At 43.1% G+C, this 27,490-nt stretch overlaps 1 protein-coding gene across 6 annotated transcripts in view; it reads left to right on the forward strand.

Moving 5' to 3' along the window:
* Window positions 1-27,490, forward strand: part of PARP4 (poly(ADP-ribose) polymerase family member 4) — a 91,565-nt gene that overhangs the window by 347 nt on the left and 63,728 nt on the right. For all 6 annotated transcript variants that reach the window (XR_008493280.2, XR_008493281.2, XR_008493282.2 and 3 more), the window contains exons 2-11: window positions 8,661-8,793; window positions 10,617-10,818; window positions 12,090-12,156; window positions 13,077-13,152; window positions 14,218-14,331; window positions 17,625-17,774; window positions 18,616-18,753; window positions 19,754-19,927; window positions 21,530-21,690; window positions 26,097-26,234. Coding sequence is in view for 3 of the 6 variants with exons in the window: in XM_054445974.2 (XP_054301949.1) it covers window positions 8,662-8,793; window positions 10,617-10,818; window positions 12,090-12,156; window positions 13,077-13,152; window positions 14,218-14,331; window positions 17,625-17,774; window positions 18,616-18,753; window positions 19,754-19,927; window positions 21,530-21,690; window positions 26,097-26,234 (1,352 nt within the window). In the remaining 3 variants the exon portion in view is untranslated. The remainder of the gene's footprint in view (window positions 1-8,660; window positions 8,794-10,616; window positions 10,819-12,089; window positions 12,157-13,076; window positions 13,153-14,217; window positions 14,332-17,624; window positions 17,775-18,615; window positions 18,754-19,753; window positions 19,928-21,529; window positions 21,691-26,096; window positions 26,235-27,490) is intronic.

Raw genomic sequence — 27,490 nt, forward strand, 5'->3', positions numbered from 1 at the left:
AGGTCCCTGTAGTCCTAGCCAGGAAGTACCCCGAGTACTACTTCTCCGCCAGAGGCTGCGCCCTTGCCCTGCGCGGCATTGGCGCTGTGGGCCTGACGGCGCTGTGAGGCGCGGGGGTGGACTAGTTAGTGCAGCCAGCGCCCTCGGGGAGGGATGTTGCGGTCGTTCCGCTCTGCCCGGCAGCGCAGCCCTGGTGACTAGAAACGGGGTGCGGTGGGGGGCGCCCACCGGAGCCGACACTCACACCAAGTCTCCGCACCCCGTGCGGTGCGGTTCACAGTAGTATGCGTTGTTTCTTGTTTCCAGTATGCCAAACGCCTTCTTTCCTAAAGTTAGGTTTCGAATTGTGCAAAAGTAAGGTGGTTTGGTGAGTAATCAGGAAGTACTATCTGACCTCGTGACTCATTGGGAACACCGTGATAGAAACAGTGTGTTTGTTGAGGTCCAAAGTTGAAAACCTCTAACTCAGTTAAGTAATTCCTGCTGGGAGGGCCGAATGGTTCACCCAAGGATCGAGTTGGTAGATCACAGGTTCTAGAAAACCAAGGCGCTGCTAAATATTCAAGCCCAAGCACTTTGGATTCTGGACTGCTGAATGACAACAGTTATATGACAATATCCAAGCATAGTGCTATGATAAAGGGGAAGTTCGCTCTGAGTATGTGCGTGTTGCAGATTGATTACATTGACTTTATCACTTATTAAGTAAACATTAGGTCTTGTTTGTGTGCGTAGAGCTACTGTATATCATGTAGGAGTGAAATAAAAGTAGTATCTTTGTTGTTTAAGGGTTTAATAAACCCATTAGGGAGGTGCATTACTGATGCTATTTGAGTCCAAAATGCAAATAGTGTCAGAAGGCTTTTCTGTAATCCTGGGCTTTAATGGATACGTGAGAGTTTTTAGTAAGCAAGCTTTTATTGAATGCCCACTGTATATCAAAAGTGATCTTAGCGTGTGGTGACTCACACACTTCGGAAGGCGGAGGCTGTAGAATCAAGACTGCCCAGAAAGGGACTCCTCAGGGTTTTCCGAGAGGAGGAAATGCCAGTGGTAAAGACGAAGACCTGTGAAGCAGGAAGCCACTTGATTCCACCTACACCAATGGTTTATGGAGCAGCCAGGAGTTTGTGAGGAGGCGCGCTGAGGGTGTCTTAGGAATCGGGGCTGTTCCCTGCTGTCTTTGGATGGAAGACACTCTGTGAATGTTATTTGGGGAAGAAGCTGGGAAGGGGGACAGGCTGGAGTGACTGTGCAGATTTGCCTTAGAGAATAACCAGCCCCTAGCCCGGTGTCTGCCACATCTCATGTGTACGTAATCAGCGCTGATGAAAACATGAACTAACTGTGTTTAGAGAACACTTTGAAACAAGGAAGAACTGGTGGCGCATGTCGGTTAGGCGCTGTTAACCCAGAAGAGGGCTGGCATTTTACAGAGACTAGAGATGAATCTGTGGAAAGAGAGAAGTCAAGGCCTCACTTGAGATTTCACGAAACCCAAAGTGCGCCTTTCCATACCTCCCACGCAGCCGCAGGTGCTAAGAACAGACCACAGATTTATGTTTAAAATGTTTTTACTCTGGGCCGGGCGTGGCAGCTCACACCTGTAACCCCAGCACTCTGGGAGGCTGAGGCAGGAGGATCGCTTGAGCCCAGGACTTTGTGACCAGCATTGGCAACATAGTAAGACCCTGTCTCTACCAAAATTAGGCGGGCATGGTGGTGCAGGCCTGTGGTCCCAGCTACTAAGGAGGCCGGGGTGAAAGGATTGCTGGGAGGGAGGTCCAGGTTGCAGTGAGCTGTGACAGTGACCGCACCACTGCACTCCAGCCTGGGAGACAGAGCCAGACCCTGTCTCAAATAAAATAAAATGTTTATACTTTGATTTCACAACTATGTGTATGTACTTAATGCCACTGAACTGTACATTTAAAATGGTTAAGATGGTAAATTTTATCTTCGCATATTTTACCACAATTTTTAAAAGGCTAAAAAATGTTTATACTCCTTGATTCAGTAATTACATTTCTGGCCATCAACTCTAGGGAAACTATGACAGAGATGTGGCCAAAAAATATATGTATAAGCATTTTAATTAAAGTGTATTTCTAATAGTGAACACTTTTAAGTAACCAAGTATCTGATGACTTGGGGAAGGATTAAATAAATGCAAAGCTTATGTAACCACTAAAAACACCTTCAAAGAATATTTAGTGACATGGGGAGGATATCACTAAAAGCTAAATAAGCTGTGAAAGTGAAAGTCCTATTTAAAAAGTAAAGGGCAACTGGCTATAACATTAAATATAGAATATTAATAATTTAGAAAATACAATGATACAAGAAAGAATAATACCAAAAAAATTAAAATATCAACAGTGGGGGCCAGGTGCGGCGGCTCATGCCTGTAATCCTAGCACTTTGGGAGGCAGAGGCGGGCAGATCACTTGAGCTCAGGAATTCGAGACCAGCCTGGCCAACATGGTGAAACCCCGTCTCTACTAAAAATACAAAAATTAGCTGGGCATGGTGGTGCCTTTCTGTAGTCCCAGCTACTTGGAGGCTGAGGCACGAGAATTACTTGAACCTGGGAGGCAGAAGGTTGCAGTGAGCTGAGATCGTGCCACTGCACTCCAGCCTGGGTGACAGAGCGAGACTGGCTCAAAAAACAAACAAACAAAAATCAACAGTGGGGTTATTTTTGGATGGAGGGATCAGGTGCTTTTTTAAAAACAACTTTATTGACCCATAATATGTATGTAACTATTATGTATCCAAAAAATACTATTTAAAAAATGTATTGGGGTACAATTTACATACATTAAATTCACTCATTTTAATTGTACAATTCAATAATTTTTCTCTTTTTTTTTTTTTTGAGATGGGGTCTCTGTCACCCAGGCTGGAGTGCAGTGGCATGATCACAGCTCACTGCAGCCTTGACCTCCCAGGCTCAAGTGATCCTCCCACCTAAGTCACCTGAATAGCTGGGACCATAGGCATGTACGACCTTGCCCAGCTAAGTTTTGTATTTTTTGTAGAAATAAAGTTTTGCCATGTTGGCCAGGCTGCTCTCAAACTCCTGGGCTCAAGCGATTTGCTCCACTTGGTCTCCCAAAGTGCTTAGGGTTACAGGCATGAGCCACGTTGCCTGGCCCAATTCAATAATTTTTAATAATTTACCAAGTTGTGCACCATCACTGCAGTCTAGTTTTGAGCATTTCCATCATTGTAGGTGCTTTTTATTTTTTCTTCGTAATGATTAACTTTTAACACAAAAAAATTGTTCAAACTTTGATTCAGTAGTTCTAGTTGAGTATTATTTTCTAGGATGATCGTTGGAGATGGAAACAAGGATTTGCACATAAGGATGTTCATCATAGCTTTTTATGATACCAAAAATTAGAAATGATTTAATTTTCTAACAATAACTCATTTATGGTCCATATCTGATAGTCTCTATTAAAAATGTTTTCCAATAATATTTAATGACAAAATGCTAAAGATGCTGCCTGATAACAGCAGGATAGGTAGTGTGATTTCAATTTGATAAAAAATACAGTCTGTGGCTGGGCGCGGTGGCTCATGCCTGTAATCCCAGCACTTAGGGAGACCAAGGTGTGCAGATCACTTGAGGTTGGGAGTTTGAGACCAGCCTGGCCAACATGGTGAAACCTCGTCTCTACTAAAAATACAAAAATTAGCCAAGCATGGTGGCAGGCACCCATAATCCCAGCTACTTGGGAGGCTGATGCAGGAGAATCGTTTGAACCCGGGAGGCGGAGGCTGCCATGAGCCGAGGTTTCACCACTGCACTTCCGCCTAAGTGACAAAAGTGAGACTGTCTCAAAAAACAAATAAGGTGTTACAATAGACCTAGAAAAAAGCCCAGAAGAAAAATGCAAAACAAGATGCTAACAGAGCCCTAGGTTTTGAGATTTTTTTGTTTTGTTCTGTTTTTTTTTCTGTTATACAATTCTGTATTTTTCACATTTTCAACAGTGACCATGAGTCACTTTTCCAGGAAACATGTTTTAAACAGGTCAGAGGATTTAACACATCCAGGACCCATCGGAAGGTGGACTTGAGCAGCCACTCCATGTCAGCCAACCTTGGTCAGCATAAGTGGGGGTGCAATATCACATAGAGGCTGTCCTGGAAATTATTAAAGAGTCATTAAAGGCTTTTAGTGTTTTTTTTGTGTGTTGTTTTTAATTGTCAGAGATTACAACTAGCATAGATTAACCTAAATAGTGTGGTGTAATCTCTTTTATGGTACCCCTCATTTCATCCCTCCTATCTATGCACAGATGCTAATTATTGAATGTAAGAGGCAGTCAACAAATGAAACTTTTACATGCTAATGTTATGGAAAGGCAGAATTACCTCAAGAGACTTCAGTTTAATCGGACCTCAAAAGAAAGATTAAAAAATATGAATCCCTAATGTGTCCATTCATTGTGTCCTGGATGGGGGATACAGCATGGGGTGAGGAAGGGCTGGGGATCCCAGGGATAAGGACTATAATATATAACAGCATGTGTCAAGACTTGGAGGACCAAGCTGTGGGTTTCTTCCTCCTGAAGAAAAAGCCAGTGTGGCCAGGAGGGAATGAGATGGCTGTTGGCCTTGAACCATGATAAGCAATTTGTATTTTATTTGAAATGTAATTTAAAAACAAAAATCAAGATTCCTGAAGCTGCAGTGTGGAGAAGAGATTGAACACAGGCCCAACAGGAGTGGGAGCCAGTCAGGATGTGAGGGCATGGGCCAGAGTGGCAGCAGGAGGGACAAGTTCTATACATTGGGGCTGTATCAGGGGCTGTGATGGAAGAGAGACAGCTGGCAGAAGGAGGTGGGGGTGCAGGGAGTCAAGAATAGCACCCAGTGGTTGTCTCCAGCCAAGGGGGAGAGGGAGGCCTAGGCTGGGGACGTCGAGCCTCTGTGGTGCCAAGGAGACCCAGAGGTGAGGTGTCAGGGAGACAGTGGCATTGTATCCTCAGTTGAGAGCCCAGGGAATGGGTACCACCATCCAACACACACAGGGCAAAGGTACTGAGAGGTGACAGCGTGCTGGCAGCCCTTGCAGCCCTCGCTTGCTCTCGGCGCCCACTCTGGCCGCACTTGAGGAGCCCTTCAGCCGGCCGCTGCACTGCGGGAGCCCCTTTCTAGGCTGGCGAGGCCGGAGTCGGCTCCCTCAGCTTGTGGGGAGGTGTGGAGCGAGAGGCATGCAACCGAACCGGGGCTGTGTGCCGTGCTTGCGGGCCAGCGCGAGTTCCGGTTGGGCGTGGGCTGGGCAGTCCCCACACTCTGAGCAGCCTGCTGACCCCGCTGGTCCGGACAGTCAGGGGCTTAGCTCCCGGGCCAGCAGCTGCAGAGGGTGTGCCGGGTCCCCCAGGAGTGCCGGCCCACCAGCGCTGCGCTAGATTTCTCGCGGAGGCTTAGCTGCCTCCCCAAGGGGCAGGGCTCGGGACCTGCGGCCGCCATGCCTGAGCCCCCCTCCCTGACGGCCCTGGGCTCCTGCACAGCACGAGCCTCCCCCACGAGCACGGCCGGCGCCGGTCCCATCGACCGCCCAAGGGCTGAGGAGTGTGGGTGCAAGGCGTGGGACTGGCAGGCAGCTCCATCTGAGGCCCTGGTATAGGATCCACTGGGTGAAGCCAGCTGGGCTCCTGAGTCTAGTGGGGACTTGGAGAACTTTATGTCTAGCTAAGGGATTGTCAATACACCAATCAGCACTCTGTGTCTAGCTCAAGGTTTGTAAATACACCAATCAACACCCTGTGTCTAGCTCAAGGTTTGTAAATGCACCAATCAGTGCTCTGTGTCTAGCTAATCTAGTGGGGACTTGGGAGAACTTTTGTGTCTAGCTCAGGGATTGTAAACACTTATCAGCACCCTGTCAAAGCAGACCAATCAGCACTCTGTAAAATGGACCAATCAGCAGGATGTGGGTGGGACCAGATAAGGGAATAAAAGCAGGCTGCCCGAGGCAGCGACGGCAACCCGCTGGGGAACTCTCCCACACTGTGGAAGCTTTGTGTTTCACTCCTTGAGGTAAATCTTGTTGCTGCTTACTGTTTGGGTCCGCATTGCCTTTAAACCGCTAAGGTCTGCAGCTTCACTCCTGAAGCCAGCGAGACCACGAACCCATTGGTAGGAGTAAACAACTCCGGACAAACTCTGGATGCGCGGCCTTAAAGAACTGTAACGCTCACTGCGAGGGTCCGCAGCTTCATTTTTGATGTCAGTGAGACCAAGGAAGGAACAAACTCCCGACGCGCCGCGTTTAAGAACTGTAGCACTCACCACGAGGGTCCGGGCGGCTTCGTTTTTGAAGTCAGTGAGACCAAGAACCCACAAATTCCGGACACAGCACTAGGTAGGGCGGGGCCTCTGGCCTGTAGGAGTGGGAGGTAAAAGGGCAGGCAGAGTAAAGGAGAAATGGCGGAGCCCAATCGCGGTGCAGGGCAGTGGGCTTTCAGCAAATCAGCTTAGTCCCAAGACGCGCCGGCCACGGCAGAGAACCTGACCTGCCTGCCCAAACTAACACAGGACCCGGAACCGCGATCCCCAAACTAATACAGGACTTGGGAACTGCTATCGCCAAATGGCAGCTTACTTTGGGGCAGCCTGTTAGACGTGACTCCTTGCTTTTAAAAATTGACAAATACGAGTCTGGGCAACATGGCGAAACCCTGTCTTTACTAAAAATGCAAAAAATTAGCCGGGCGTGGTGGCGCAGGCCTGTAATCCCAGCTACTCGGGAGGCTGAGGCAGGAGAATTGCTTGAACCCAGCGTTAGCACAAACTGCAACATTTTGTGAGCTCCCCGCTATTTTGCAGACTTTGGGTAAAGTGAAACATTTCTCGTGGGTTTAGGCGGTGAGAAACATCCTTCCTAACCGCCTGACCGCAAGGCCAACAAAGGCTTCTCTAAAGAAACTTCCCTCTCATGTCTTCTTGGGCAAACGTCCAAGAAACGCCATGATGACATCCACCTGAATAAGGACCAGAACCCTTGTTCGGGGTTACAAATCATGGGAACATCTTACCGATATCTTGCGGGGCAACAAGCCATACTGCCCAGACCCCTCCCACCCATAACTATAAGTACCCTTAGCCTGTAAGACTTAGCAGTGGGCTGTGGCATTAGACTGGTCCCCTACTTCTGTAGGTTTTATGCTGCACATAAAGCCGCATTTGCTGTCAAGCTCGCGCTCTCTCTCGCTCTGTCTCCTCTCTCTTTTCCTTTGTGTGTGTGTGTGTCTGTGTGTGTGTGTGTGTGTGTGTGTGTGTGTATGTCTTTAACCCTCACCTTCCCTTCCCGGAAGGCAGAGATTGCAGTGGGCAGAGATTACAGTGAGCTGAGATCTGCCACTGCACTCTAGCCTGGGCGACAGAGTGAGACCCTGTCTTAAAAAAAAAAAAAAGCGGGGGTGTGCCAGGCGCGGTGGCTCATGCCTGTAATCCCACAATTTTGGGAGGCCAAGGTGGGCAGATCACTTGAGGTCAGGAGTTCAAGACCAGCCTGGCCAACATGGTAAAACCCCCGACTCTACTAAAAATACAAAAGTTAGCCAGGTGTCGTGGTGGGCGCCTGTAATCTCAGCTACTTGGGAGACAGAGGCAGAAGAATCAATTGAATCCAGGAGGTGGAGGTTGCAGTGAGCCAAAATTGCACCAGTGCACTCCAGCCTGGGTGACAGAGCAAGATTCTGCCTCAAAAAAAAAAAATTTTAGAAAATGGAAATTAAACCCAGTTTTTCACCATGTATTAATTTATTGTTAAATGCATTGTACAGTAAATGAATTAAATTAACCCAGGCTGGGTGTGGTGGCTCACACCTGTAATCTCAGCACTTTGGGAGGCTGGGTTTGAGCCCAGCCTGGTCAACATGGTGAAAGCTTGTCTCTACTAAAAATATAAAAATTAGCCATGTGTGGTGGTGCCCGCATGTAGTCCCAGCTACTCGGGAGGCTGAGGCAGGAGGAGGCTGAGGCAGGAGGAGGCTGAGGCAGGGGAATCGCTTGAACCAGGGAGGCGGAGGTTGCAGTGAGCTGAGGTCGCACCACTGCACTCCAGCTTGGATGACAGAGTGAGATTCCGTCTCCAAAAAAAAAAAAAGAATTAACCCAAATGCAGAATATATATGTGTATATACACACATACATATTCCATTTAAACATAGTTGTATATTTTTATTATCAGTTGTTCAGTTTTTCCCCAGAATGGCTTAATAGAAGTCCACATAAGGAGTCTTTTTGAATGCATAGAATTATATATAAAAAACCCATGGTTTCACTATCAAATAATGTTAATTTCTAATTTAGAAATAAATGGTTCCATGTTCTGGAGTCACACACTTGATTTGTAACTGAAATCTGTCATGTTTTTATTAAGATGTATATTATGAGCCTGTACAAAGGGATTTTTGGTGTTGTAATATCAACCATAAAAGCTAGAAACGATTCTTAAACCAACACACATATTGCAAGCTAGGATATTATTCAACTTTTGCAATGTTCAATTGATAACATGATTACAATATCTTTCTTAAGATAATACCCAATTTTCCCACAGTTTGCTTGTATAATAATTCTAAATTCACTGTCATATTGACTTAAGAGAGAGTCCTTAAAAACTTTTTTTCCTATAGGATGATGATGGGAATCTTTGCAAATTGTATCTTCTGTTTGAAAGTGAAGTACTTACCTCGGCAGCAGAAGAAAAAGCTACAAACTGACATTAAGGAAAATGGCGGAAAGTTTTCCTTTTCATTAAATCCTCAGGTATTTCCAAATGTCATAAACTACAGTATGATAAAACATCACGCATGCAGGGAACAGGGTCATGGTTAGAAGAGGAAGCAGAGATTAGCAGCAGGAGAGAGTGAGTGAGCTACTCGAAGTTCCTCAGGAGAGACTGTGACATGGCCCATTGGGAGGCTGGGCTCCGAGAGGCAGAGGTGGCCCAGCCCTGTCCTCTCCCTGTTCCCTGAACTGCAGGACAATCCTACATGTCCTGTGAAGCAGGATATTACTAGAGCACAGCCAAATATGAAAATAGAATTTCAGACCAGCCATATCTATTCTTGAAGGAGAGAAGTCATAGTACACAGGATTTGCAAAAAGCGCAGTCGTCACTCACCAGTGTGTCAATGCTGGGATGATATACTGGTAAGCCAGGTTCCTGGGTGCAGAAAGAAAGACATGCAGTGCAGACTCATCTTCGCAGTGTAGCTTATGCTGTTTGTTTTGTTCATTTAAAGGCTGTAGGAATTTACCTTCTGCCTCTTGAACTTGTAAGCCTGGCAGTTCAGAATAATAGGATTTTACAGCTGGATGAAATCTTAGAAATAATTCAGTCTAACCTCTTTTTTAAACCACCTCACTGTAAGAAGTAAAAATAGAAATCCAAAGGCTCTAGGTGCCAGACTGGCCTGCCCCTGTCCTCTGCTGTTCCCTCTGTTGACGAATTGATGAGCTGACTCAGCCTGCCCCTCCCTGGACCTCAGCCCTGGAGCTTGGCCATTGTGAGCCTCATCTATTCTGTGAAGCGTGTTCAACTCCAGCTGAATACCAGAAATGCAATGTCCCTGTTTACTTCCAATTCAGGTAGAATTGTATATACTTCCCTTATACAGCTTCCCACACTGAGCTGTCTCACTGTCTCTGTGGACAGATAAGTAATTCGTGCCCGCTCTCCCTTCTCAGTTTGTCTTCTGTGTAGAGAACTGCCAACATGGTCTCTCCTTTTTAGAAACTCACATACTGTGAGTGCAACCTTGTGGAAGTCAATGTGCATAAACATGTGAAATGTGCATCCCAGCTACTGTAGATAATGAGGCAGCTCTATGTGTAATGATGAAGAACAATCGCCAAGGTAAATTCAGTGGAAAAGCCGGCACGGAAGAGGCTGAGGAGCACGCTGCCATGTGTCTACGCATAGTGTAGCTCTAGCAGGATTCGCGAGGAGCAAGTGACAGCAGGTGCCTCTGCAGAGAGGAACTGGGGAAAACAGTGGGGAAGAAGTTAATATGTCATTATTTCATTTTTTAGATATTCTACAATGTGAGTTTACTATTTATTAAAAAATAAATAAAATTATAAGCGGGCATGGTGGCTCATGCCTGTAAACCCAGCTGAGATGGGAGAATCACTTGAGGCTGAGAGTTCAAGACCAGCCTGGTCAACATAGCAAGACCCCATCTCTACAAAGAAACAAGATTTTCTAAAATTACAAATTAAAATAAATAATGAATAACCTGTGAACCTCCGTTTCCACTACTAAGAAAATAGTTGAACAAGTGCAGAAAGATGTGTACATGAGGATAGTCATCACAGCATTGTTTACAATAATGAAAATTTAGAAATAACCTCTAGGGTTAATCAATTATGGTGCATTCATATCCATATCCTTTAAAAACAGTTGATTTTTAAAATGTTTATGTAACTAGAAACTGATAATTTATAGAGGTTTTTAGAAATTTGAGGAAGATTATCACAAACTACCTTAAAACAATACTTTTTAAGGGTGAAAATTACAGATACAAATAACTTATTTAAATGTTGTTTTTCCTGATGCGTAATGGATTGACTCTTTTTTTCCTTAGTGCACACATATAATCTTAGATAATGCTGATGTTCTGAGTCAGTACCAACTGAATTCTATCCAAAAGAACCACGTTCATATTGCAAACCCAGATTTTATATGGGAATCTATCAGAGAAAAGAGACTCTTGGATGTAAAGAATTATGATCCTTATAAGCCCCTGTACATCACACCACCTCCTGATCAGAAGCCGAGCAGTCCTGGTAGGTATTTCATAGCAAGCATTTAATGTATCATAGGTGCCACAGTACACACTTGGGTTTGTCAAAGATATCATAGAGAATTGTCCAGAAATACTAAAAAAAAATTAGACTTCTTATTACCTCAGAAAATGGACAGAAAAATAACAAAGGACAAAAGACTACTTTAGCAATAGAAACAGATTTCTTGATATCTAGCCTAGTAGGGTCAGATTTAAAATGGCCACAAAACACTGATCATCTCAGAAAACCTGATTGTGATTTTAACTAGGGGGAGGGGAAAGCTTTTGTGTTAAACAGTGATTACTACAACCTAATGATTGGAAATTTGATGACCAGCATTTTGCTGAAGAAATTCTTTCCAAACAAAAGATTGTCTCCCCAAAAGAAACGTATTTTCTTTATAAGCCAAGATTTTATTTTGGAAACTGGCCAAGAAGAAAGCCTTTGGACATGAAAAATGCACTTTTCCTGAGTCATATCAAAAATCGCACAGTTCTGATAAATACTAACTTACAGTAAGCACATGGTATGTGTTAGATACCGTAATGACTTGGCAGGGTGGAGCCTCCTTAGACAATAGTCCAGAAATGCTGCTGCAGTCCCAGCACATGTCCCAGCAAATGATAGTTACAACAGAAATAGACAAAATAGTAGACTCATTTCACATTGAAAACATACTGTATGACAGCCAGCATAATTTATTCAGATTCCAAATTACTACAAATACACTGATGATCCTTGGAATCTTGACAGTATAATTAAAACTGGAAAGAAGTCCTCACATTGAGTTATTCCTATATATCACAGTGCTCTAGATAGTGTTACTGTTTCTCTGTACAGAAAGTATGAAGCAAAAGCTCACGTAGAGCTCTTGACTTTCCCTCCTCTAAGCTAGAACATCTCCAGCTCCTTTGCTCGTGATGTGCCGACTCTAAGGAACTCATTCTGATCCTGTGCGCTTTGTACTCTTCAAGAGGAAAGTGCCAATTGAAAATTGTATGGCTATCAATGAGTTTCAAATAATACCAGATGAGAATTCTCCTGATATGCCTATTAAAATAGAATTAGAGTATGTTCTCACTGTCTCATAAGGTTATACCTTCCTCTTATAATATTATACCTTCCTCTTTTCCCACTGGGAAATTTTGATCCCCAAAATTATAACTAATTTAAGGATATATTTATAAATCTTAACAATTCCAGCACTTAGGTTAACTAATTATAATAAGTCTTTGGGCAGTAAACAAGTGTGCTGTTTGCTTTAATTCTAGAAGTGAAAACAGAAGGTCTATGCCCGGACAGTGCCACAGAGCAGGAAGACACTGTGGAACTCACTGAGTAATTCACTTCTTTCTGATTCCTGGGACTCTACAGAGTTTGTAAAATCTTGCGTAAACCTCAAGCACAGTATTAAAATTCTATTTGTAGACTTTTTCTTATTTTAATTTATTTTGTGTATCTAACTCTTAAGTGATTTTTTATTTGAGTCTTTTTCTTCAACTAGTATAGTGATCGTTATTTTAAATTCTCAGTATTAAATGAGATTGGGTGCAATTATTAAATTGATGTTTAAAAAGAAAACCAGTGGGTTTTTTTTTATTCTTTAAAAAAAAAAACCTATTTTCATCCTATTACTTTCCTGAGCAGCCTTTAGAGTAAAGACAGTTTGTTAATTTTGCCTGGTATTTTCAAAAATGGAAATAACAACAGCCTTCCTCAAATGGAGTATGGGAGTCTAAAGTTCTATATGGCTTCTTAAAGCATACCCAAAACATCGGGTTAATTAGGCATCGCATTCAATCTTATTTGTTAATAATAGTGTTTAAAGAGAAGAAAATCCAAAATGAAAAGTACAGATTATGAGAAGTCTGACTCCTTTATTTTAGAGAGGAATGGACTGTGGTCTGGAGAGGAGTGACATAGCTTCTAAGAGTCAGATCCAAAGCAAACACAAGTAGCCCATCCCCACAGTGTGTGGCCCACTTCTTTCTGCCTCTCACGTGGAGACCATCTTCCAGTGCAGACGCTACAGTACTGGGTGTCTGAGTTGGAGAATTATGCAGAGGAGGCATCCAGCTCATTTCAAATGATCTTTTAACAATTTCTGGGATAGCTGAGGAGGCCTTTTTGTAAGGAATGTATTTTGTAAGGAATCTATCGTGTTTTGTAAAGATGTACGAGAAAAAATGTATGAAATTCTGTTTAGCCTAAAATCCATTTAATGTTAAAATTTTAATCATACACTGTACAAATTTCAGGTTTGGTACACAGAATGTTGAAATTCCTCATCTTCCTCAAGATTTTGAAGTTGCAAAATATAACACCTTGGAGAAAGTAAGAATCTGATTTCTAGTTAGCAAAAAGAAAAAAACCTGTTTGAATGTCTTCTGGGTGTTTTTCCTATTCGATCATTTTCTCATTGTTTTGAAAAATTATGCATATCCTGAATATCATATATTCCTTAAAATATGAGTTAATTTTATTTATATATTTATTTTTGTGGAGACAGAATCTCACTATTTTGCTGGTCTCGAACTCCTGGGCTCAAGCCATCCTCCCTCTTTAGCCTCCCAAAGTGCTAGGATTACAGGCATGAGCCACTGCACCCAGACCTGATATTTTAACAGTCAAGAAAATGTTTATGTTTAGAATTTAAAGTTTAAATTTTTAGTATTTGTATTATAAAAGTAATGCATGCTCATAGCAAAAATTTTAAACAGTACAAAATATCAATATGGCATTAAACATAAAAGTGCTCTTCCCTGTTACTGACGGTTTCTTGTATTTGGAAAGGGAAGGTTTGACACTAAGTATTTACACTATGTTGCATTTCCATTCCTTTTGCATTAGAAAGAAAAACAAAATCTTTTTTTTCCCCCACAAATGAAAATCAACACTAGTATCTGGTGTGGCATCACTTGCCTATAGTCCCAGCTACTTAGGGGGCTAAGGCAGGTGGATCTCCTGAGCGCAGGAGTTTGAGGCCACTCTGGGCAATGTGGCAAGACCTGTCTCTAAAATATATATATAGATGTAAATCGACACTAGCCTTCAAAGTGATGTTCCATTTGTATTTTGAGATATGTTAATAAAATGTAACTTGAAAATAACGTTTCCCTCTTTGATAAGGAAAACATGAAAAATGGTATGGTATAAACATACAGATCTATTTATGGGATGGTAAAAATACAGGAGGGAAACATACCAAAATATTAATAGTGATTGTATTGCTCTCATAGGATTTTAGGAGATTTTAATTTTCTCCTTGATACTTTTCTATATTTTCTAAATTATATCTCTAAATGAACATATTTTATAATTATAATCACCATTTTCAAATGGCACATGTAGTTTGATGTTTCCCAAGTGCAGCTTCTGAAAGCACATCCTGTTTTCCAGGTGGGAATGGAGGGAGGCCAGGAAGCTGTGGTTGTAGAGCTGCAGTGTTCGCGGGACTCCAGGGACTGTCCTTTCCTGATATCCTCACACTTCCTCCTGGATGATGGCATGCAGGTAATGCTGCTTATATTGATTCCTATGTGTTTACTGACCTCTGTTCATAACTCGTTTCAATGAATCAGCTGACCTCCCAACCTTTTTCTTCTTACCTGGTGTCTTAGCTTAGGCTGCTATTAATAAATGCAACATGCTGGGGAGCTTAAACAACAGACATTTATTTCTCACAGTGCTAAAGGCTAGAAATCCAAGGTCAAAGTGCCGCAGGGTTGATTTCTTCTGAAGTGAGGCCTCTCTCTCTGGCTTACAGACAGCTGCCTTCTTGCTGTGTCCTCACATGGTCTTCCACCTATGGGCATCTGTGTCCTCATCTCTTCACATGAGGATAGCAGTCATATTGGATCAGGGCCCCACCCCTATGATCTCACTTAAGTAATCAGTTACCTCTTGAAAGGCTCTGTCTCCAAACACAGTCCCATTGTTGAGGTCCTGGGAGTTAGGACTTCAGCATATGCATTTTGTAGGGGTACAGTTCAGCCATAACACCTGGTAAATAATTTTGCAAAGGGGAAATGTGTTCTCTTTTGGAGTATGGGAGGTGAGGACCTCACCCCCTGAGTAGATCAGCACGGGGTCCCGCTAGAAGGGAATGTTTATTGGGTGCAGGGTGTATAGCATTTCTGCCCTTGTTCCACTTCACTTATGGGATATTTTCCTAATATGTACACCTCTGAAAGCATTCCACTGATACACTTCATTAAGCACCTGCTGTGTACCAAGCAATCGACTAGGGCTGACACTCAAAGATAAAAATAGCTTCACACCCTGGCATCAGAGATCACTGTCTAGAAAGAAATAACACTCATCATTACAATCCACTGTGACATTTCCAATCCTGAATATATATATGGGGTGTTGACGGCTCAAGGTCACAGAGCCCTGGGAACAACAAAAGAGGCTTTGCAGAGGCCATACCTTTGCCCTAGGTCAGTATCAGGTCAAGAGCACAGTTCCAATCTAAAACAATCATGAAACAAAAATAAATTTAGAATTAATGCCTGAAGTTCAAATAAAATGCTGCAACACCCACCAGGATGCCTTCTCAAGTAGACATTCAGAGTTACAGGTCTATCTTTTTTTTTCTTCTTTTTCCCCAAGACAGAGTCTCACTCTGTTGCCCATGCTGGAGTGCAGTGGTGCGATCTCGGCTCACTGCAATCTCTGCCTCCCAGGTTCAAGCGATTCTTGTGCCTCAGCCTCCTGAGTAGCTGGGATTACAGGCATGCGCAACCACGCCTGGCTAATTTTTGTGTTTTTAGTAGAGATGGGGTTTCACCATGTTGGCCAGGCTGGTCTCGAACTCCTGACCTCATGATCTGCTTGCCTTGGCCTCCCAAAGTGCTGGGATTACAGGCATGAGCCACTGCGTCCTGCCTACAGCTCTATCTTGGGCCAGGAAACAGTCACTTCTCCATGAGAGTGGCCCTCACAGAGGCCCACACAGGCTCCAGGAGCTTTTCCCTTTGTTCCCACTCTGAGTGTCAGCTCAGGTACAAGAGAAAGAGACTCACATCAGGTGGATGTGAGATCCACTTGGCTTGGAAGCCCTACCCCACAAGAGCCCATAGCTCTTGTAGCATTGTCTCAAGTTCCAGATGCCCTCAAGGGACATACCCAATTATATGAGTCACTGCTCTCTGACAAGCCCAAAGCTTGGGTTTCCCACCATTGAACCCCCAGTCTCAATGCAATTTATCAATGAGAGGCCACAATTACATAAGCAATTTTGCCTACTATTACAGCTGACATGCCATCTTTATCAGATTTCCGTGGGAACAGAGCTAGAAAGCGAATCCATGGTCAAATATGTCCAAGAAGGAGAAGGAGTTTTGTTACCCTTGTACTCTGAAATGCATACTGTATTTTGTGGAGGATTTAGTTGTTTGGGTAAGAAGTAAGTAAAAACGAAGGTGAAAAACATGATAGAATGTGTTATTGTTTTCTTCATTGGGAAAGAAAACTATAGCATCGTTTAGGCCAGGACATCCCTCAGGGTGCCTTCCTCCCTCAGCAAGCCCAAGTCTGTGTATAGCATCCCCTGGGTGAGCCTGGTTTGCTGAGCAGAGAAGCCTGTCCACCTTGATAGCAGTGAGCCTTAGTCCGCTGTTCTGCTGAAGAGGATTTTCCAGCCTGCCCTTCTGCTTAATAAAACCATTTTGATGGGAATCTTCCAAAATTACGTTAAACTCTACCTTCTTAAATGGAGTGACTTCAACAGGCACTTCTATTTTCCAAGTTTCAGAGGCATCCTGCGGCCCCCCTATCTAGGAGGGCGGCTTATGGGTATCCTGAGTAGTGTGGCTTTCCAGGGGTCCACACCCCCAAGCCAGGGGCTCAGCCAACACCTACAAGGACACCAGGGCTTTGAGCTGGGGCAGGTTCTCCCAGATTTTCCTGGGGTTAATGTTAGAATCACTGCCCACTACAGGGGCAGGAGTTTCCCGGAAAAGCAGAAAGTGCCACCTCCGTAGGCAGTTTGGGATGAGGGAGGAGCTGGAGCCTTTAACACGTGCATGACCTAATAACTTTCCTGCCTGTCTATTGGCTGTGATTTCATTTTCACTGTGTGCCTGTCTCTAACAGTTCTTCCTTTCTGAAGTATTTTTCTTTTCTTCCCCTCCCCTGTTTTTTTTTTCTCATTTCCAAAAAGCTGGAAAACCAGATTTCCAAGCTAATTAGAATGGTTTGTAAGGAGTCTGTAGATTTGGAAGGAAGCTTTGAGTGACTCTCCAGTGAAACAAATGATCTTTTCTGTCTGCTGTGCGTTCTCAAGCCTTTTCCCCTTTACCTCCAGGTTTTAGGCTATTAAGAGTTTAAAATTTTGGTAATTCTGGCCAGGCATGGTGGCTTACGCCTGTAATCCTAGCCCTTTGGGAGGCTGAGGTGGGTGGATTGCTTGAGGTCAGGAGTTATTCAAGCCAGCATGGTTGAAACCCCATCTCTACCAAAAAAATACAAAAAAAATTAGCCAGGTGTGGTGGTGCATGCCTGTGGTTCCAGCTACTCAGGAGGCTGAGACAGAAGAATCACTTGAACCCAGGAGGTGGAGGTTGCAGTGAGTCGAGATTGTGCTACTGCACTCCAGTCTGGGCGACAGAGCAAGACCCTGTCTCAAAAAAAAAAAAAAAAAAAAAAAAAGGAAAAGAAAAAGAATTTAAAATTTAAGTAATTCTTTGAAAAAAACTAATTTCTAAGCTTCTTCATGTCAAGGACCTAATGCTTTATTTGTGTTCAATAAAGCTAGATATGTAAATAATGACTGTACTTTTGCTGTTCACCATAATTCACAGACTAGAAGACAGTTTGCTATAAAGAAAACCTCTGAAGATGCAAGTGAATACTATGAAAATTACATTGAAGAACTGAAGAAACAAGGATTTCTACTAAGAGAACATTTCACACCTGAAGCAACCCAATTAGCATCTGAACAATTACAAGCAGTGAGATTGATTTATAATTTTTTTGTTGTTGATTGAATATTTTTAATAGAAATGTTTTCTCTATTACAAATAAAAAACTGGGCCAAGCTTGGTGGCTCATGCCTGTATCCCAGCAGTTTGGGAGGCCAAGGCAGGAGGATCACTTGAGGCCAGGAGTTCAAGACCAGCCTTGGCAACATAGAGAGACCCATTTCTACATAAACTGAAAAACATTAGCCAGGAATGGTGGTGTGCCTGTAGTCTTAGCTACTCATGAGGCTGAGGCAGGAGGACCACTTGAATCCAGCAGTTCGAGGTTACAGTGAGCTATGATCATGCCACTGCACCCCAACCTGGGCAATACAGCAAGACCCTGTCTCAAGTACATAAATAAATAACTGTCAGGAGGGAAGAGGAGGAGTTCAGAAAAGGAAATCTGAACTCATAGAAAGGCATGGAAGTTGAGTGGGGAATGTGTTTTAGAACAAGCCAGGAGATGTATTGCTTATTTCAGCAACAGACCCTCCCAGCTTTTGGGAGATCTCTTTACAAGCTAGCCATGAGTCAAGGGTCCTTAACCCTGACTTCGTGTGTTGACTACTACTGACAGGCCTAGAGTTTACAGGGTGAAGGAAAAAATAGAACAGGAAGAAAAGGGGGTAGGAGGGAATCAGAGAAGAGGGAATGGAGGAAGACAGAGGGAGGATCCAGTAGAGAAAGGATTTAGTTACCTGGCTGGGGATGACTCTCCTGGGCTCTAATTAATTATTTCTCCTCACACCTCTGTTCGTTGGCCCATGTAAGTTTTCCACAAACTCACACATGATGACTTTTTGGTGGCATTTCTATTTTATTGTTGCAGTTACTTTTGGAGGAAGTCATGAATTCAAGCACTCTGAGCCAAGAGGTGAGCGATTTAGTAGAGATGATTTGGGCAGAGGCCCTGGGCCACCTGGAACACATGCTTCTCAAGCCAGTGAACAGGATTAGCCTCAACGATGTAAGTCGGTGTGTCGCTGAAACAGAATGGGAGAAATCTGCCTCCTGGTTGATTGGCATCAGCAATAACACGTGTGTTTGCGTGCTGGCCTGACTGCTCTGGAATTCATTCCTAAATGTTCTTTCCTTGTACCCTGAAGAAAGGGACCACTAACAGCACTGAGGAGAAAAGCTTCTGAGAAACCTAGACATCCCTGTCTGTAAAATATCAGCCTCAAGAGCTGATCGAAGGCAGGCTTCTGGTGCTGGCCAATTAGGAGGCCTGATCCTCTGTGCCAAGAGGTTTGCAGGAAGCTGGAGGGATATGGGTGGCCTTGGTCCCCAGTGAGATGCCCTGACTCCAACCCATTTCCTAGTGACTCCACAGTCTCGCACCTTCTGACTCTTAGGAAAGGCAGGCATGCCTCCAGACCACCAGAAAATGTTCTTCCTTTCTTGATTAAGCATAATTGCAATGAAAAGAGCAGACAAAAGAAGATATCCCCAATGGTACAACTTGTGCAACTGCATTGTTGTATTGAAATAATATGGTCAGTTTTCCTCTGTGGAATTAAACTAATTTATCTCAAGGAGAAAATGGCTAACTGGGATAAAGCCCATGAAGTACTTGTGTAATTAGAAACACATTCAGGAGGTTTTTATCCCTGGTCTGATTCTGACAGTTTTCTAAATTTCTCATGTGAAAAGCAAGTCTATCACAGTTGCATTAGTGTTTCTCTCTGTCTGTATATGTATGTAGATGTGTCCACATATGTATAGAAATATAAGACTCTGGTTCTTTCCTCTAGTAAAACTGAGCCCAGTTTTGCAACAATCCTCATGGCATCTTTGCCACAACTGAGATACGTCTCCAATAAAGATCAGCATTTGCTTTGTGATGGCTGTCCAGTAGAAAATGGGTAGTCTTGATATGTCCAACAATTATTTATATAGTTTTGTGCATGCTCCTTAATTTCTGTATTGAGATTTCATTGTAATAAGCATATACGATCTGTTGAAAGGTGAGCAAGGCAGAGGGGATTCTCCTCCTAGTAAAGGCAGCACTGAAAAATGGAGAAACAGCAGAGCAATTGCAAAAGATGATGACAGAGTTTTACAGACTGATACCTCACAAAGGCACAACGCCCAAAGAAGTGAACCTGGGACTATTGGCTAAGAAAGCAGACCTCTGCCAGGTAACCTCTGAAATATAGAATTCAATTTACTATAAAATATGTTGAGGGTGGGGGTCTTTAGAAATCTGATGAATAAAATAACACTGAATCATGAAATTGTCTCCAGAGTTGTGCTAGAAAATAAATTGTTGAACCATTTTAGAAAGCCCTGGATCCTTATGAAAGTCAAACCATATTTTCAAATGTGAATATGTTGGCACAGTGACATAAATGCAGAAATAGTTTTAAAATTGCTGTCTTGTAAAATAGCTTTTCAGACCCTGGAATGAGTTCGGATCCTCTCTGCAGAAGAAATGGGAAACTGCAACTAACTTAAACAATGAGGACATTTACGATCTCAGACAATAAGAAGTCCAGCTGTGGGCTGCCTGCTGGCCTGGGTCACCCCGAGACTCAGTGTGTCAGTGTTATCATCAGGGTCCCAGCCTCCTTCCGTCCCTCTGTACTTCCTGTAGAGTGACGGCTCTGCTCTTAGCCTGGCTTCCTCGTGATCTGCAGATGGCTGCAGTAGTTCATAGCATCCCATCTGTAATAGTTCTTTGTGTGTCATGTAGAGGAAGCCCCTGGCAGACTCATATTTCTCTGGTCAGAATGAAGTCGTGCACAATCTCTCAAACCAGTCGCTGGTGAGGAGATTGCAGCCACTGTGGCTGCTCAGAAATGGGCCATCTCCTCTGAGCTGCCAGGAGAGAAGCAGGCTTAGTGAGTAGAGGAAGGCAGCCACGGCAGCCAACCCTGCCTTAGACAAGGCTGAAGTCACTCTCTTGGTCCGCGTTGCCTCATCTGTGCATGCAGGGATTCGGCCAAGATCAGAGATTCGTGTCCTAGACTTCAGAGGAGTTTATAGATGTGAAATTTTGCATGTTTGGGAAATAATCGCTTTCAACAGATTCCCAGAGGAATCAGTAATCCAAAATAAGGAAAGAACTGGTCAATGAGAAAATATAAGACCCTTCCAAATTCAAAATTCTATGATTTACCTAACATCAAACATAAAGAATCTGTCAGTCGGGTGTGGTGGCTCACTCCTGTAAGCCCAGCACTTTGGGAGGCCAAGGCAGATGGATCACCAGTCAGGAGTTCGAGACCAGCCTGGCCAACATGGTGAAACCCCATCTCTATTAAAAATACAAAAAATTAGCTGGGCATGGTGGCATGCACCTGTAATCCCACTTACTCAGGAGGCTGAGGCAGGAGAATTGCTTGAACCCAGGAGGCAGAGGTTGCAGTGAGTCAAGATCACGCCACTGCACTCCAGCCTGGTCAACAAGAGCAAAACTCCATCTTAAAAAAAAGAAAAAAAATGTCAGTCATCAGTATTGCTAAGAGGGAACATATAGTGCCCATTCAAATACAGTTCTGGAGGCTAAGGTGGGAGGATCTCTTGAACTCAGGAGGTTGAGGCTGCAGTGAGCTATGGTCATGCCACTACATACAGTCCAGCGTGGGTGAGACCAAGACCCGTCTCAAAAATAAATAAAGTAAAGCAAGCTTTGGGGGAAAATGGACTTTTCCCATCTTTTTGAGAAAGTGTTAATGTAATATAAATATTAATTTTGATATGTGGTGATTCTGACATCTGTGTATTATTTCCACCTACAGCTAATAAGAGACATGGTTAATGTCTGTGAAACTAATTTGTCCAAACCCAGCCCACCACCCCTGGCCAAATACCAAGCTTTGAGATGCAAAATTGAGCACGTTGAACAGAATACTGAAGAATTTCTCAGGGTTAGAAAAGAGGTTTTGCAGAATCATCACAGGTAAGCATAAAGGAAATATCTCAGGATCTGTTACAATATAATGCTCTTTGAGACTCCGTTAAAGAGCTGATTACAGTAATTACCTAGATAATTTAATCTTCAGCAACAAGCCACAGTAGCGGTGGTGTGATGACAAATTACTTTCTTCTCTGCTCATAATGGTGCCTGGGGCAGTATTCTGTGCTTGAAATCACCCTCTATTCCACTCCGATTTCAAGGTTACCTAATCTTGTTGAGAGTTAAATTTAATTTAAATCAAAACGTGTTCGAGTTTGTATTTTGTAGGTTATTACAGAGAAAAAGCCACTTAAACTAAGATTTAAACATGCAGGAATATGGGTATGGCGTCTTCTAACGTGGCCTCTCTGTGGCATGAAAAACTGCCCCTGAAAACCTGGAAAACACGTTCCTAAATACCAGTTACACTTGTGCTCTCATTCACTGTGAATACCCAGGGTCCTGCGCTGAAGGGCATTCTCCAGTAACAACAAACATGATGGACCACCTGCTCAGATGAGCCCTTGCTGGGTGTCAGCACCCCTGAGGGTCACCGTGGTTGAGTCTGTGCCCAGCTTCTCGGTTTGGAAACCCCATTGCATGCTTGTTCTCGAGCATGGGACTGACTCTTTTGACTTGGTGGTTCATTCCATTGCAGCAGTTCCTCTTCGTCAGCTTGGCACAGCCCTTAGAACGAATGGTGGTGAGTTGTAGCCGCACATACCAGCTTATGAGAGCCAGTTGTCAACATTTAAGAGATTTGGTGAGCTGGTTGTTAAACCATTGGTAGCTTGAAATTGGACACGGGAAGGATTTGCGCCATGGAAATCAGCAAATGCTGCAAATCAGGGCTGTGCGGGGGCGTTGCTGCTGCTGTTTAGAGAGCTGGTTTTCCAGAGCCCCACTAAAACCACACCCAGCCACTCTTACCTTATGGCCTGACTCAGACTCATCTAAAATTATGTTCTGCTTTCCTTGATCATTCTCAAAATCCCTTCCCAAAACCACTTCACATCTACTAAGATGGCTATGATTTCCTTTTTTTTTTTTTTTTTTTGAGACGGAGTCTCGCTCTGTCACCCAGGCTGGAGTGCAGTGGCACGATCTCGGCTCACTGCAAGCCTTCGCCTCCTGGGTTCACGCCATTCTCCTGCCTCAGCCTCCCCAGCAGTTGGGACTACAGGCGCACGCCACCACGCCTGGCTAATTTTTGTATTTTTAGTAGAGACGGGGTTTCACTGCTTTAGCCAGGATGGTCTTGATCTCCTGATGTTATGATCTGCCAGCCTTGGCCTCCCAAAGTGCTAGGATTACAGGCGTGAGCCACCACGCCCAGCCATATGATTTCTTTTTAATGTAAAATTATAAGTGTTGGTGAGGATATAGAGAGACTGAAAGCCTCACACATTGCTGATGGGAGGGAAAAATGATGCAGCCTCCGTTAGATGATTCCTTAACAAATTAAACATATGATTACAATAAGACCCAGCAATTCCACTCCTAGTTCTATACTCAAAGGACTTGAAAGCAGGTACTCAAATAGGTACTTGTATTTGAGTACTTGTATTGAATATTCATAGCAACACTATTCACAACAGCCAAAACGTGGTTAAATAACCCAAATGCTCATCAACAGGGAAGTGGATAAACAAAACGTGATAAATATATGTAATAGAATATTATTCAGCCATGAAAAAGGAATGAAGCACTGACACATACTACAAACGGGTGAACCTCAAAAATATGCTGAGCGAAAGAAGCCACATATTGTACGATTCTGTTTATATGAAATATCTAGAATAGATAAATCCACGGAGACAGCAAATTGCCTAGTGCCATGAGAGGGAGGGTACGGGGTTTTCTTTTGGGCAAATAAAAATTTTGGAACTAGAGGTGGTGATTACATGACACTTTGAATGTTCTGTACTAAATACTACCAAATTGTACACTTAATGGTTAATTTTATCTTTTTGGAATTTCACTTTAATTTTTAAAAAGTCCGGGCCGGGCATGGTGGCTCATGCCTGTAATTCCAGCACTTTGGGAGGCCGAGGTGGGCAGATCACTTGAGGTCAGGAGTTTGAGACCAGCCTGGGCAACATGGTGAAACTCTGTCTCGACTAAAAATACAAAAATTAGCTGGGCATGGTGGCACACGTTTGTGGTCCCAGTTACTCCAGGGGCTGAGGCACAAGAATCACTTGAATCTGGGAGGTGGAGGTTGCAGTGAGCCAGGATTGCGCCACTGCACTCCAGCCTGGGAGACAGAACAGGACTGTGTCTCAAAAATATTCATTCCCACAGGCCTTCTCCATATTTTGTTTTTATATGTAATCAAATTCTTTTGGTTTGACTTTTGACCCTCCCCTAAGTGTCTGCTGAGATCTATACTAAGTAAGAGTCCAGTGACATGGAAGGTGGAATCGGGAGGGCAATAAGCTTTCTCCAGGAAGACAGGAAGAGCCACGTCAAGCCCCGGGAGTGGCAGCGGCAGTTCAGCCTTCCAGGGCTACCTGAGCAAGCCCTTGGCAAGCCACCCCACCCTCTGCGTACAAAAGCAGTCACACAGCTAAAGTGGGCTTCTTCCTAGGGAAGGATCCTGCTGCTGTGAAAAGTTAGATTTTCTTCATTTCATTTCACTAATCATGACTTCTTTATATTACTTTTTTCTAGTTATAAAACTCGTGTTCTTTGCTAAAAGCTTAGAAAATATCTAAAAATATGAAGAAAATATCTAAAAATATGAAGAAAATACAAAATCACTCAAAATATCACCACCCAGAGACAACCTAGATATAATATAACCACTGTTGACATTTGGGTGTAGAACATAACCCAGCCTGAATCACCCCGATTCTGTTCACCCCGGGGGGTGTGCTGGTAAGCCAGCTATGTGAAGGAAAAGTCCTGGTCTGGAATATTTGCTGAGTTCTGGGAAGCAAATACTCCCACCATCGCTAATGTCAAGGTACTGACCTGAGGCCGCTGGACATGGGATTGGGAAGATGTGCCCTTCCTCCCACCACAGCTGCCCTCAGCCATACCCTAGTCTCCCCCAACAACTGCCCCATCTTAGCTACCCACTCAGAGCCAGTGTGGGGTCTCTCTGTCCCTCATCCCCACATAACTGTGTTCTGTCAATTCTGCCTTCAAAGTGTCCTTCATCCCTTGGCTACTTCCATTCACTCTGCCGCCATCTTTAATCCAGATCCTGTTATCCCGTCTACAGTGTCCTTCCAGATGTTCTCCTCCACTCCTGCCCCATCCAACCATAACAACCAGTGAGGTCTTAAAATACATGTTTTATAGTGCCACATTCCAATAAATGTCACCTCCCAAGAGAATACTTTCTTGACAACCCTCTCTCCAAACCTGCTTGGTTTCCTAAACAGCACTTAAAAATAAGGTATTCGATAACTTTTTTTTTTTTTTTTTTTTTTTTTGATGGAGTCTTGCTCTGTCGCCAGGCTGGCTGGGCTGGAGTACAATGGCGTGATCTTGGCTCACTGCAACCTCTGCCTCCCGGCTTCAAGCGATTCTCCTGCCTCAGCCTCCCGAGTAGCTGGGACTACAGGTGTGCACCACCATGCCCCGCTAATTTTTGTGTTTTTAGTAGGGACGGGGTTTCACCATGTTGGCCAGGATGGTCTCGATCTCCTGACCTCATGATCCGCCCACCACAGCCTCCCAAAGTGCTGGGGTTACAAGGGTGAGACACCATGCCCAGCCGATAACTTTCTTTTCTTTGAGACAGAGTCTCGTTCTGTCGCCCAGGCTGGAGTGCAGTGGCGCGATCTCAGCTCCTTGCAACCTCTACGCCACCCCCCCGCCCTGGGTTCAAGTGATTCTCCTGCCTCAGCCTCCTGAGTAGCTGAGACTACAGGTGTGCACCACCACGCCCCGCTAATTTTTGTATTTTTAGGAGAGACGGGGTTTCACCACGTTGCCCAGGCTGGTGTCAAACTTCTGGGCTCAAGTGATCCAAGTGCCTTGGCCTCCCAAAGTGCTGGGATTACAGACCTGAGCCACTGTGCCCAGCCAGAAGTTGCATTCTTTTTTGTTGTTGTTGTTGAGAGACATGGTCTTGCTCTGTTGCCCAGAGCAAGAATTATATATTCCATATACTATTGTTTATTTGACAAATTGGGATAATACTATGTATAAAGTTTTGTAATCTACTTTTAAATTTTATATTTTACTGTATACTTTACTACATATCCTCATGTTTGTTAAAGAATTTGATTTTTTTAATACCTACATAATAATTCCAAGATACACTGTGCTGTGACTCATTGAATCAGTTTCCTGATAATGGACATTTGGACTCTTTTGGGATTTCTTCTGCTATAATGACTTTTTGTTTTGTTTCCAATTATGTAATCTAAAGGCTTTTCTTCTAATTCTTACAGTAAGAGCCCAGTGGATGTCTTGCAGATATTTAGAGTTGGCAGAGTGAATGAAACCACAGAGTTTTTGAGCAAACTTGGCAATGTGAGGCCCTTGTTGCATGGTTCTCCTGTACGAAACATCGTGGGAATCTTGTGTCGGTAAGAATAGCCATCTTTATTTTTCAAAAATTTCAGGCTCACAAATGTGAAGTGTTTTACTTCTTTTTTTCCTGCTTTTTTCTATATTATGTGGGTCTTTTCAGTTAAAATCAGCTAGCTTACTGCATTCTGGAGAAAATTACACACTTTATAATTAAGTGTGTAATTTAAATTACATATTTATGGCTGGGCATGGTGAGTCACACCTGTAATCCTAGCACTTTGGGAGGCTGAGGCAAAAGGATCACTTAAGGCCGGGAGTTCAAGACCAGCCTGGAAAACCTAGCAAGATCTCATCTCTATTTTGAAAAATTATGTATTATTTTTAAAATGTGTACATAGGTATGAATTGCTTCTTGAAGACTGTATCGTATGAAGAAAAGTGATTCTATATTCATGACTCTTCCATGTGTATCTAATCTAGGGATAGCCCAATATTTAAAGAGTCCAGAAATTAGAGTGCACACCAGACAACATGAGTTGTTTATTTGAAACATAACTCTAAGATTCTGTTTGCTTTGAATTACTACTTAATATTAGGGCTGAAACTGAAGTCACAGGAGCAGGAGAAAATATTATTAAATGTAGATCCATTAATTACTCAGAAGAAACTTAAAAAGAAACATACAAGATCCACCTGGGGAAAAGAAAGAAAAAACAAAAAACCATTAAACTACTACTGAGGAACCCAAAAGACAACTTGCATGAATCAGAAGGATGCCAGTTTTTCTTGGATTAGTCTATAGATTTAGTACAATCATGATAAAATTACCAATAAGTTTTTTTAAGTGAAAAGCTGATTCTACAACACAAATTTTTTTTAAATTTTGAAATTACCAGAATAATTCTGGAAAAGAAGCATAATGAGGGTGACATTAATATTAAACACAAATGAACTCAAAAACACAGAAGATTTAGGATATAAGTAGATCTTATCTTTGTGGAAGAAAGACAAATTCTTCAATACTGTCTATAGAGATAAATGGGTAACCACAAGGAAAAAATATAAAGTTGGACCCTTACCTAATTTCTCATACTTTAACTCCAGACAGAGCAAATGTTTAAATATTTAAAATAAAACCATAAAAGTATCCTAAATGAAAAATGGGAGAATCCTCTCAAAATAATCTTTAAGTAGGGATGAGCTTTCTAAGTAGGACCAAAACCCAAAAGCTATTTTACAAAATTCATTCAATCTCCTAATGTGAAATTCAAACAATAGATGTTTATATAATAAAAGGCAGAAATTTCCCTTG

Source organism: Pongo pygmaeus, chromosome 14 (genome assembly GCF_028885625.2).
Source record: "Pongo pygmaeus isolate AG05252 chromosome 14, NHGRI_mPonPyg2-v2.0_pri, whole genome shotgun sequence".
In the NCBI taxonomy this organism is placed as follows: domain Eukaryota; kingdom Metazoa; phylum Chordata; class Mammalia; order Primates; family Hominidae; genus Pongo; species Pongo pygmaeus.